Raw genomic sequence first — 12,632 nt, forward strand, 5'->3', positions numbered from 1 at the left:
ATAAACAAACAAAACCTAGTATGATCTTCTAATGGTTATTTTCCTCTTATAGTGAGATTAAATCACATGAGGTATATGTTTTGGTTTTCTTAACAGGATGATGCTAATAATGATCCACAATGGTCTGAGGAGCAGCTAATTGAAGCAAAATTCTGTTTTGCTGGACTTACTATTGGCCAGACTGAAGTGGATATTATGGCTCGTTCTACTCAAGCTATTTTTGAGATCCTGGAAAAATCATGGCAGCCCCAAAACTGCACTCTGGTAGACCTGAAGGTATAAGAATCTGATTTCTCACAATCCTTGTTCTGACAGAAAATATATCACTATATAGTTCCTAAAACAGGATTCTTACTGTCTTTCTAGATTGAATTTGGTGTCAATATTCTGACAAAAGAAATTGTTCTTGCTGACGTTATTGATAATGATTCATGGAGACTGTGGCCATCAGGAGACAGAAGCCAGCAGAAGGACAAACAGGTAGTGTTTTAATCTTTACCTTCTAAGTCAGTTGGGAAGGAGAATGAAAAAAGTAAACCCTACAGTTAAACATCTGTTTTCAGACTGGCTTTTTCTAGTCTTATCTTGTTACAGGGTAGCTCATAGGGTAAGGGTACCTAATGTCCAATCTAGTTCTCATTAAATAGTTGATTATCTGGTTTATGGTAGAAAAAAATCCTCTGCCTGTATATCTTCAATAGGAATGCCCAACAGCACTATTGACTGGAGCTATTGTAATGAAGCATGGAGCTTCCAGGGGTAATAAGAATTCCTGACTTGTGCAGATAATAAAATAGTTGGACAACAAATTGGTAGGAAAAATAGAAGTTTTGGTTCCCAGGTCTGCCTCCAAGTTTCTCTGTTTATTCAGAGTGGTATCCTCTACTAGTAGAGATATTTCTTTTGGTTAAGCTTGAATTCAATATTCAGTTGTCTAAGTGTTACTAACATACCATGTCCACATATGAGGGCTGCAAACATAAGTTTGAAATAAAACTTGTCCTATATTTAAACTTGTAGCAATTACACCTGTCAAATATCTCTGAATTACCAGTTAAGTAGTTATGAAAGAACTGGTTTGGGAATGCTGCTGCCATGGAGCTTCTGTGACAGTCATTGAGACTAGTAACAGAGACCCTGTGAGAGAAAGTGGTTGTAAGCCACAGGGGAAGATTTCAAAGTGGGGCGGGGGGGGGGGGAGGAGGGATATTACTTTTAAATTAGGAAGCAGAACTGCTCTATTGCTTACTTTACCTGAATTATGTAGTAGCATGCTTGAGTGAATTGCTCTAACAGTGCTTTTGCTCATCTCCCTAAAATAAGGTATGTGATAACATCGTGCAGAACCGAGGTTGGCTAGTGCAGTGCTACTGCAGGCATTCAGGTTGTTACAAATCCAATTTTAAAAGAATTGTATGTCTTTCCTTAAATTTACCATTTGGGAAGCTTCCAAAACCTTGATACCCTTGTGGCTACAAGCCTTTCATGTTGCAAATGGCCATGAATTGTAATGTAGAAGGCTGTTTACACTTACTGAGGTGGTTCTTCATTAAATGGCTCTTGCTTGTTTCCATATCCACTATCTCCTATATCTGTACCAATCTCTATTCTTCTTCCTGTGGAACTACTAGAAACTGCATAAATATTTCAGTTGGGGTATTCTTACCAATTATGGTAGCAAAATGAGTGCTTTGTGTACCCAAAACACATTAACTTCAGTATTTCTTTTTTCCTCTTTTCAGTCCTACCGGGACCTGAAGGAAGTGACTCCTGAAGCACTGCAAATGGTTAAGAGGAACTTTGAATGGGTTGCAGAAAGAGTGGAGGTATCTGGTTTTTTATGGACAACATACCTAGACTTCAATAACTGCATGTCTTCAGTCTTGTTGACTGCTTTTCTTTCCCTCGACCCCCCCTTCACTCTTTTCCCTAGTTGCTTCTGAAAACAAAGAGCCAAGGTAGAGTTGTGGTGTTGATGGGATCTCCTTCTGACCTCAGTCACTGTGAAAAAATAAAAAAGGCATGTGCAACCTTTGGAATTCCTTGTGAATTAAGAGTGACCTCTGCTCACAAAGGGCCAGACGAAACCCTGAGGATCAAAGCAGAATATGAAGGTAAATGCCACATAACTACTGATTTGGATTGAAACAGTATCGTGTTCAAGAATGACTTGGCAACTTAAGGATTTGTGTGGGATTTTTCCATTTTTTGTTAAACAGAACACCAAGCTGTTACAATGTTGTTCTATACTTGCTAATTACATAATGACAGGTTATAGACTGCACTAAGCAATTATGGAGTAATGTCTTGTCCTACTGCCCGGCCACAGTTTCCGTTACTCAAAGTCTAACCTCTGCTTTTATCCCAGTACCAGAACTACTTTGCACAAGCCATGATGATGTTAATACACTTATTGTAGTATCTTGCTGGTGATGCTGGCCCTTCTGAAACGAGCAGGAGCAATAGTTTCTCTAGCTGACTCTGAATATTCTTATGTGTTGTTTACAAGGCAGATGTTGCTCCCATCATGTTTTCCTGCCTGTTTAATGAAAATATTCTTGCTTCTTATTTTAGATGCCATGAGAAAAAGATACTTGATTTAAATTCTTATCTTTACCAAGAAAACTTGACGTCTCTTCAAAAGTGTTTGTAGCCTAGCAGAGGAGAGATAAGAACTACTTATTTTTGTGGGAGTATACTTTCTTCTCAGTGAAACTACAGATATAGTAACTGTAGTTGAGAAACACTTGAGGTGAACTGTATAAGATTTAAGGAGAGGAACACTTAAAGATGCCAGAAGTTTAATAGCTATGTTCTCTACAAAGCTAAGCAGCACCCATTCCTCTGATACTGGGACTTCCACTCAGAGGCAGAGTAAGACATGCTAGCTTCAGCTGTGGTAAACAGTAGCTGGGATTTAAGGCTGCAAGATACAGAAGATATTTCTGTAGAGGGGGAAGTTAGACACAAAATTCTAGTGCTATGTAATGGAATTGACAAAATAACTGCAAACAGAATTGTGGACTCATAAAGTTCCCACAAAAGCAAGTGGTAAAGAGCAAGGTGGATTGCTTATTTCTGAATGTCTTCTTCCCCCACCCTGCCAGGAGATGGAATCCCAACAGTGTTTGTTGCAGTAGCTGGCAGAAGCAACGGTTTGGGGCCAGTCATGTCTGGTAACACTGCTTACCCAGTTGTCAACTGTCCTCCACTCTCAGCTGACTGGGGGACTCAGGATGTGTGGTCTTCTCTCAGACTACCCAGTGGTAAGATGATCTTCAACTTATGCTCTTGTTTTGACCTAGCTCTACTTTTTGTTGTTGTTCTAGTGTACATACTTATACAAACACACACATGGCAAAACACTGGAAAAGTAGCTGGATCAGTACTGAACAAAGTCTTTAGAAATAGCTTGCATACAGTCTTTGACTTCTTGATGGCAAAAAGCCCAACAGACAGAGCAAAGATTACATAGGAATAATCTTCAGAAAAATACAAAACTCGGTTTATCCTTGCTAAACATTCCAGTTTGAAATTGGAATTAGAATTAATGGGGATTTAAATAATTGAATTTTGTTCAGTGATAGAGCTGCATTTTCCTTATGGTCAAAGATAAAAAAATATCTTTCTCTACAATCAGTGTAGGTAAGAGCTTAACTCTAACTATTACTTCAGTGCATTGCTACCTGTATGACTTGACTTAACTTTTTGTTAGTGATTTGAAGGGATGCTTGGCAACTAGGAGGCCCAGAAGTCTGTTACCTCTGTATAAGGAGAGTCATTTGGTATGCTGGCTTTTGGTTTAAAATGCCATGAAGCAGTCACGTTAGAAGTGGTGGAACACATGACACTTCAGTAGCTTTACAACTAGATCATGTGGTTCCTGGAGGCTGAAACATTGTCTTAAATTGTTCTTCAGAGGCAGGGTTTTGTTTGACTAAAATATGCTTTGGTGAGTGGCACTCTCTTCTCCGCAGGTCTTGGCTGTCCTACTACTCTGTCACCTGAAGGAGCTGCCCAGTTTGCTGCCCAGATATTTGGGTTAAACAACCATTTGGTGTGGGCCAAACTGCGATCAAACATGTTAAACACCTGGATCTCCTTGAAGCAGGCTGACAAAAAACTTCGAGAGTGCACCTTGTAAGTCATAGTAACAAGTAACTTTTATTAGTTACGCAAAGATAATGGCGTGCATATTCATTCATATTAGGATTTACATTTGGATGAGCTCAAAAGTCCTGCATCCTTTCTTACAGAAGAAAGCATTGTTAAGAGCAGCAGATGAAGTGTGTTGTGTCCTCATCCTTCCCTTGTGTATCTTTTTAATATAACAACTTAGTAAAGATGGGGAGGTAGTATTTTAGGTATCTCTTTCTGTTGCTCCAAAATGGTGCTGTTCTGCTTTTTAGTGTATACTGTTAACTACAGACTATGTCAAGAGAATGATTTGGTGCGATCTAAATAGAATTCAACTAGTCTTCTGTACTTCTGTAACAGTAATATTCTTCCATAGTAATAATGTATGTCTTGAATCTTATTAACTCAGCTGGACTGCTAACTAAAGCCAGTGCTGATGCTGTTCTGCTTGCAATGATGGTATGCTTTCTTTAGCAATAAAATAGCAACATATGCTGTATTAATAGGAAAGGGGGCTGGAAAAATGTTTTAAGAGCCTGAAATAAATACCTGCCTTATTTAAAAAATGTATATACATACATGTATTTTTGTTTTTAAATGTGTGTGTATACATACCCCATTGGTATCTTCTGGAATGATGTGGTAAAGTTGACACCAATTCTCTTGTTCATAACAAGCTATAACTACGAATGGTTGGAGTGAACTGTAACTAGGCTTGTTGCCTGTTTGCTGTAACTCTTGCCTTGTCCAGTCTTTGCCCTTTTAAATACTAGGCAGATCTCTACCTTCAATAGTTCTCAAGGGCCTCTGTGATGTTGTCAAACTGTCTCCATACAGTTCAATAACTCTAGCTATTATATATTTCCTCACTCTGTTTCTATGGAAATTTTACTGAACTGACGGGGGGAATAAATAGTAAAGCAACAAACTACTAGGGGGAAGTCTAAGCATGACTGTCTTGTCTTTGCAAACACCAATCTTCTGAGTAGGTACGATTCTAACAAATATGCAATTACTCAATGTATGTAACTTTTATGCTTTTACAATTACAAATAAACTATTGAATTCAAAGCTTCATAGAGATTTACTGAATAAGTACACTCAAACTAGCCATCAGCTGTGGTGCATAACTTCAGGACCTTAGGTAATACTCTCGTAAAAAGCTTATGCACTAAAACCTGCATAGAATGGTATTAAGTGAGTCTGCTGGAAGATAGTCTACTACTTGATTAAGTGTCTTGCTGTTACAGGAAGCTGTGTTGCTTTGTTCCTATAATGTACTGCTTTATGGTTGTGTGGTAGGTCAGGCTTACCCCTTAGTGTGAGTAACTGGATTAAATGCTGCTCCTGGCTGCCTCATCACAGGAAGGGACTACATCTTACATGTAGTGATAAGAAGAGCTCTAAACAGTGCTCTCAGCAGTGCTCTCTTCTGGAGTTAAGTGCAGGTGTTTTTTATTAGGTCAAAGCTTACACTAAAGCAAAATAACTACAACTCGTTTCCTGAGTCTTGAATTTCTAAATGAAATACCAATAGTAGTGAGGGCTTGTGATGACAAAGAGGTTGAAATTCCTTGGTGATATGCTGTCTCTGTGGAAGCACTGACTTAAAAGTGAAGAGCCTCATGACCAGTGTTTTTTAGCAAGCAAGCTATTTATCAAATATAAATATATGCTTAGCTATATATATGCTAGCAAATCTGAAAGTGTGCTAACAGGATCGTGGTATGTTGTGGTTTAACCCCAGCCAGCAACTAAGCACCGTGCAGCTGCTCACTCATTCCACCCCGCAGTGGCATGGAGGAGAGAATGGGAAGAGTAAAAGTGATAAAACTGATGCGTTGAGATAAAGACAGTTTAATAGGGAAAGCAAAAGCCATGTACCCAAGCAAAGCCAAACAAGGAATTCATTCACTCCTTCCCATGGGCAGGCAGGTGTTCAGCCATCTCCAGGAAAGATTACGTCATGTGTAATGGTTACTTGGGAAGACAAACGCCATCACTCTGAATGTCCCCCCCTTCCTCCTTCTTCCCCAGCTTTATATGCTGAGCATGACATCATATGGTATGATGGAATATCCCTTTGGTCAGTTGGGGTCAGCTGTCCCGGCTGTGCCCCCTCCCAGCTTCTCGTGCACCCCCAGCCTATTCGCTGGTGGGGTGGGGTGAGGAGCAGAAAAGGCCTTGACTGTGTGAAAGCCCTGTTCAGCAGTAACTACACCATCCCTGTGTTATCAACACTGTTTCCAGCACAAATCCAAAACATAGCCCCATACCAGCTACCACAAAGAAAATTAACTCCATCCCAACCAAAATCAGCACATGGTATTAACTTCAACTACCAGAAAAAATTAGTGGGTGAAAAGAGATGAGTGCATGCTCTTTGTTTGCTTGGGTGAGTGAATTGGATCATCTTATCTCGTAATCAGCCAAGAAACTAGAGCCAACAAGTGTAAGGGAGAGTGCCATGCTTCTTTCTCCTGGTGGCAGCAGTCTGCTAGCACAGCTGTGTAACAGTACATAACCTGAGGGTGAAGTTGCACAAGAGGTGAAGGTGTCATTTCCTATTCTTCCCGTCCCTACCCAACACTGCACTGGGTGTTAGCTCTGATGGGTAATCAACCTGACAAGCTTCTTAGTCTCCTGACTCCCCTAGCACCATGGTGAGGCAGCCAGCCATTTGTGCCTCTTTTTCCACCCGCATCGCTGTGTTGTATTACTGTCTCTGTACAGTCTTCCCCCATGCAATAAAACTTAATAACAGACAATGGTTTGAGTGTTACACCTGGAATATTCTGTACCGTCTCTAGTTACCTTTCTTAAATTACTTGCATCCTAATTATACTAACTTCACTTGTAAAATTGTGCCAATTTATGTTGGGCATGAGCATGCTAAGTGCTTTAGTTGCCGTAGAGATGGTAATTCTTCAGTTTTTGGATGGGGTGGGTTGTTTGGGGGTTTTTTTGTGCAGTCTGTACTGAACTCGCAGAGGCAAACCCTTGCTTGAGCAGTTGCCTTGCAAAGAAGTACTAAGCTAGCATTAACAGTTAATGCACCTAGCATTAACAGCATGTTGCTGTGATCAGCAGATGAAACCTGCAAAGTCTTACCATATCTGCAAGGACTTAATATAGTTGTCCTAAAGGCCAAAATGCCGCATATCAGCTGTTTAGTTGTTTAGCTGGAAGTTCTTCACAAAGCTTTTGCTATGAAATGAAAATACTTCCCCTTGGTTCAGCATTCCAACTATTACATTGACGCAATAACCTGAGAATTTCTTCAGCCCGAAATTGCTCTTGCAGCACTTGCTTTTTTTATCCAATTTAAAAACTATCCCAACAAATTCTTAAATAAAAAGTGCTTTTATCTTCACAAAAACTATTACAGAGAGGGGTTACTGAAATTTATTTGCATTTTTAAAATTGAGTTGGAATACCTGTAATGAAAATCTAATTTTTAAGCACCTGCTGTGGAACCTAGGACCCTGGATTAGATCATGTCCTAATTAGCAGAGTTACCTGCTTAACAGTGTGTGTTCTTTAAAGATAGCAGCAAGGAGCTGTTTAGACTTAGCAGAGGGAAGTGCTGAGGGCAGGACTTGTTTTACATCCTACACTGCTTCAGGTACAGGTGAGTGGCACCTTTACACAGGTGAGTTCAGCCTTTATAACATCATTTCATTTCCAAAAATAGCCAACCCAAACCCAAAAACCCATTCTATAAAAATGAGGGGAAAACCAGTGATGGCTCCCGCTGATTTGTCCTCCATCCACAGTTCAAAGGTTAAAGCACCCATCCAGGACACTGAAGGGTGGGTTTAATATCCTGCCTGTGGGGAGTTGTAAAAAGTGAACTGAAGGCCTAGGAGAGCATGTGATCTAGACTTCTTGGGGATGGCATTAAGGCACTCCCCGTTTTTGAAGCCTTTCTTTCTGAAAGCTATTAAAGTAATTCATACCCAAAGAAAAATGGTCACTGTTCCCTCGCTAGAGTGGGCATCTGAACCTTTTCTCACAGCCCCAGTGATTTCTTTAGCAATGCGACTTAATTGTGAAATAGCGTTGGAAATCTTGAGCCATGTTTTAAAATAAAATCAGAGGTGCCCGTTGCACTGTATTTGGATCATATTGCAGTAGATGTCACGTGTTTTCAGAGCACACTTCCCTGTTCCTAACTTCTGAAAGCTTACCCATGAGAATGCTCAATTTCTGGGCTCAGACAAAAATAAGGTATAAAGGTTGTTTGAACAATCAAGACTTGTTTCAAGGTATGTACAAGAGGAGAACTTGAAAGTTTCAGAGAGGGTTGATTTAAAAAAAAAAAAAAAACAAACACAAACCCTGAATTTCCTGCAGAGCTTAAGTACCTCTGGGACTGGGTTGTAATCCCAGTTCCCAAATCCCTATATTCCATTTCAGATCTGTGTGCATTCAAAACTCTGAGGAGTTGCTGTGCAATGTCCACTTGAGTGAGATGGACCTAAAGCCACTTAAGCATCAGCTGTGGTGCTTTCACAGAAGCATTTTAGATCTTGACAGGGCAGAACAGCCTCTTCCTCATCAAAGCCTCATCAGGATACACAAAGTCAGTGTTCCAGCCAGGATCTCAAAGCATACCTATTCACTCAAACCCCACTACGCATGCTACGGGTTAGAACAGTCACCCCAGGTTATAAGCAATTTAATCCCCTCTCTACTGGGGGGTAAGGGACAAAACTTATGCCTTACTTCTTAGAAGAGTGCTTTAACTACCACAGGCATGCGGAGATCTGTAGGAAGGGAAGATCTTAATTTCCCCTTTTCCCCGCCCTGTGTTTCAGTTTGTTTCCTTAAATAACTGCAACAGGGGTTGGACCACAACGGTGCTGCAGCTGCCTCTAGAGCTTTGGGTTTCTGCCTCAGGAGGCTTGTAGCAGGCCTTAGACAGATCCTGTTGTCTTTCTTCCCTATGGAAATGATGATGACTATGAAACATCAGTTCAACTAGACTGGGAGCCTTCTTGAAGGACTTCCTGAAGAGTATGCCCTGAACATAAAGATCTTAGACTTGGAGAAGACAGGAGATTTGTTGTTCCCTATGGAAAGCAAAATTCAAAACTTCTTGAAGAAAGAATTAAGATGTATTTGCATGGAACTTGGTAAAAGGATTAACAGCTTTTCTCTCTCTCTCTCTCTCCTCTCCTGATGACAGATGTCATCACCAGTCAGAGGATATCTCGATAGAAAAATAGTACAGCAAACAAGTTGCCAAAAGCTCAACAGATGCTTGAGAATATCAAGCGTCAAGTTCAAGTCTTTTCAAGGACACAGCTTTTCACAGAAAAGAACCGGTTGTCTTCACTGGAATGCGGAGCTCCCAGGATACCCCATTTCCTCCGGCAAGGAGCAGTAGGCTGGCAGCTCTGGCCAAGAGCTCTGAGCAGCCGGCACCGGGAGGAGGACAGGCTGGGCAGCCCGGCAGGCAGCCCTCCGGCAGGGCTAGGGAAGGGCTGATGCAAGGGTGGGGGGGAGAAAAAGGGGAAACAAAGGAACAAAAGGGAAAACAGAAAACCCCCAAACAACCACCACCACCTTAGAGCAGCGTCAGGGAGAAGCTGGCCCGCTTTGCCAAGCGCCTTGTGTAGCTCTTTGTGCTGATAAAAAGAACAATGTTCCGAGCTGACAGACCAGAAAGCTCTTGAACGCAAGGAACCAACACTCACACAAATAGATGATATAATTAAGTAGTTTAAGATGCCGAGCTCCAAAGCATTTCTATTTGGATTGGAAAGTGACTGTATTTGTCTTAATAAAGCACAGCTCCCTGTCCCCAGTTTCCCATTACATCATTTCCCTTTTCTAACACACTTAAACATCTAGTAAATGGCCAGCTTCCTAGCTGGTACGGTTCATATTCAGTCTGCTTTAAAAGTTATTTCCAATATAGGACATTCTTCCATCTTACTTACCAAACAAACCAAACCCCCTCAACTAGAAGTATAAAGACTTCTTTACCAACTTCTTTCTCTCTAACGTTCAAAACTTTTTGCCCTAGAGAGCCTGCCACAGCCTCATAGGCCCTCCTGACTGCATTTAAGCTACATCACTTGTACTATCACTAGCGCAATTACGTTTTTAAATCCATGACGAAATCCTGCTATTGGCCTTTGCTTGTAAAAGCAGTCGCAGTCATGAGCATCCAGGAAAGTATAACTTCACCGAAATCAAGGTTCAAAACTCAGTGGACTCTATTTTGCTTTGTTTTGGTAAAGGCTTTAGAATAACTTACATCCTAGTATTAAACATTTCACAGCTTTATTTAATTGTAGAAAAGCACATATATGAGAGGGTAATGGACAGATTTCAGTGTGATACCAAGTGGCAGGGATACAATAATCCTTAAACAGGTATCTCATGTCTACTAACTGGAACCACCTTCTTCCCATTAGAAATCCAGTTGTAGATAGACAGGGTTCTACAGTCAAGGACAGTACTGAAAGAGCAACACCTCAGACTTGGTCAGGTGCAGGCCAGGCAGTTGTGGTTTGTCTCCTGCTCCTGAAGACCTGCTCAAAGCCCAAGTTTCAACCATTCTCTCTGGGAGCTGTCCCTGCCCCAACTGATCACGTCAAGTGAGCAGTGCCTTGCGGTATAAGTCCCCCTTGTGCTGTTGTTCAGAAGACTCAGTTGTGCAGATCAACTCTACCCCACCTCACTTGTAATAAATGCAAATGAGGCTATAGTAAAACTTCAGTATTTAGCAGATATTTACCCCACCCCCCACACACTGAGACAGAGCTCATAGGAATGGGTTAGATGGCTTAGAAAATGAAAAGGATGAGGATACTGTCCTTCCAAGTCTTGCAAAGCCTCTAGCAGTGTTTGAATCTGGCCTAGTCTTTCATGGGGTTCAGAGCAAACATTTCTCCCTACTAATGTTCTAGCATCACTTCAAGTTTCATAGCCACCTCCACCAACGTATCTTATAGCCATCTTGGCATATTGTCCTTAAAGAAACTTAGGACCAGTAAAAGGCCCACAGAGAAAAAATTTGCTAGAAAGAATGTGATGGGTGAAGTTTGTATATTTGCCAATTTCCAAAAGAAAAATCAAGTTAGATGGAGAAACACAAAGTCGCCATTTCACACAAAGAAAACTGAAGTTTCTGAACCTAAAGTTCATTTGTTCTCACCCCAGGCATCAAGTTGTTACAAGAAATGACGTTTGGTAAGAGTAATTTAAGGCAGAGGCTAGAGGTGAGTATTAATCATGAATTAAGAATTTCAGTGAGATCTCTGGCCACCATTTAGCAAAACTGGGAAGAGGTCCTTGCCAGAAAGATTTGAAAAACACACATCAGTTCTGGGCAGATACTTCTCAGTACAGTGACTCCAATCCCTCATGGTGAAGTTTATGACCTTTCTCGTATTAACATACATGCACATCCAATTTATTGTATAGCTATTTACAGATCACCAATCTTTTGAGACACATCTAGTTTTGTTCTCACACTTACGTAAAGAACATTTCCACATCAACTTGTCAATCACATGATCGAACAGGGAAGGCGCAATCCCATAAATAAGGCACCCCAACACTAACTTGGGGTAGCTCTCGTTGGCTGGTCCAGGGGTGCTGCCCAGCAAAGGAGACGTCCTTATGCAGTGACAGAGAACATGAGAGGCTGACAATTTCCCCGACTGTTGCTCATGATCAGGTAGGACTCATCATTAACAGTGTTGTACCTTGCCTACACAGCAAGTGATTTTTCCCCTTTTCCTTTTCGCTCATGCCTAGATCGCTCACATTCTGCTCAGGCTTAATTACATTGATTATCAACTTTATTATATAAATTGATCAAACTTGGTCCTTAGTCTGTTGCTGTTTTATCATTCGATAGCTGAAGAACCCTTGCTGTGTGACACACAGAAAAAAATTAAAAAAAAAAAATCAAAAGAATAAGGAAGTACTCCCCAAATTCAAAACACTGTGTACAAAGTACAGCGTGGTATCTCTCTTCAAGATATTTACTGAAAGGTCTATGCCAACATACAGGCAAGCTTGTTGTTCTGCCCCATTCTAGCTGCACAGAGTGACAAAATCTGGTCCACAAAACAACGACTTGAAAAATTTCCAACTTAAAAATCCTCTTAAAAAAAAAAATCTTTCCTCCCCATTCTCAATTTCTTATCATTCCCAACAGCACCTACAATCATCGTGTGGAATAGTTACTGAAGAGTAGTGCTTATGATCAGTCTTAATGCAGCATGTGTTAATCACAGTAACTGCTTTTTTGTGGTTGCTGTTTTTAATGAAGTTTTCTCTTACGTGGTTTACAATTCCAGAAGTAGAACTTACATATGCACAGGACAGTGCAAGCCAACTGACACTTTATCTGAATTTTTTTTTATTAAAAATTCATGGGAATGTACAAAAACCTAGAAGCCACATCTTCCAGCAGACTAGGGAATACTCAATTTCAAAATTAAAGCTCTTGGCAAGAAAAAAAAAATTAC

General features: G+C 40.7%; 1 protein-coding gene across 5 annotated transcripts in view; it reads left to right on the forward strand.

Annotated features, from left to right (window-relative positions):
• Nucleotides 1–5,214, forward strand: part of PAICS (phosphoribosylaminoimidazole carboxylase and phosphoribosylaminoimidazolesuccinocarboxamide synthase) — a 42,517-nt gene extending 37,303 nt beyond the window's left edge. For all 5 annotated transcript variants that reach the window (XM_075500107.1, XM_075500108.1, XM_075500109.1 and 2 more), the window contains 6 exons: nt 97–276; nt 367–480; nt 1,743–1,826; nt 1,934–2,114; nt 3,108–3,266; nt 3,978–5,214. In XM_075500107.1, coding sequence (XP_075356222.1) covers nt 97–276; nt 367–480; nt 1,743–1,826; nt 1,934–2,114; nt 3,108–3,266; nt 3,978–4,144 — 885 coding nt within the window. In that variant the 3' untranslated portion in view covers nt 4,145–5,214. The remainder of the gene's footprint in view (nt 1–96; nt 277–366; nt 481–1,742; nt 1,827–1,933; nt 2,115–3,107; nt 3,267–3,977) is intronic.
• Nucleotides 5,215–12,632: the final 7,418 nt, after the last annotated feature.

Source organism: Mycteria americana, chromosome 4, assembly GCF_035582795.1.
Source record: "Mycteria americana isolate JAX WOST 10 ecotype Jacksonville Zoo and Gardens chromosome 4, USCA_MyAme_1.0, whole genome shotgun sequence".
Classification (NCBI taxonomy): domain Eukaryota; kingdom Metazoa; phylum Chordata; class Aves; order Ciconiiformes; family Ciconiidae; genus Mycteria; species Mycteria americana.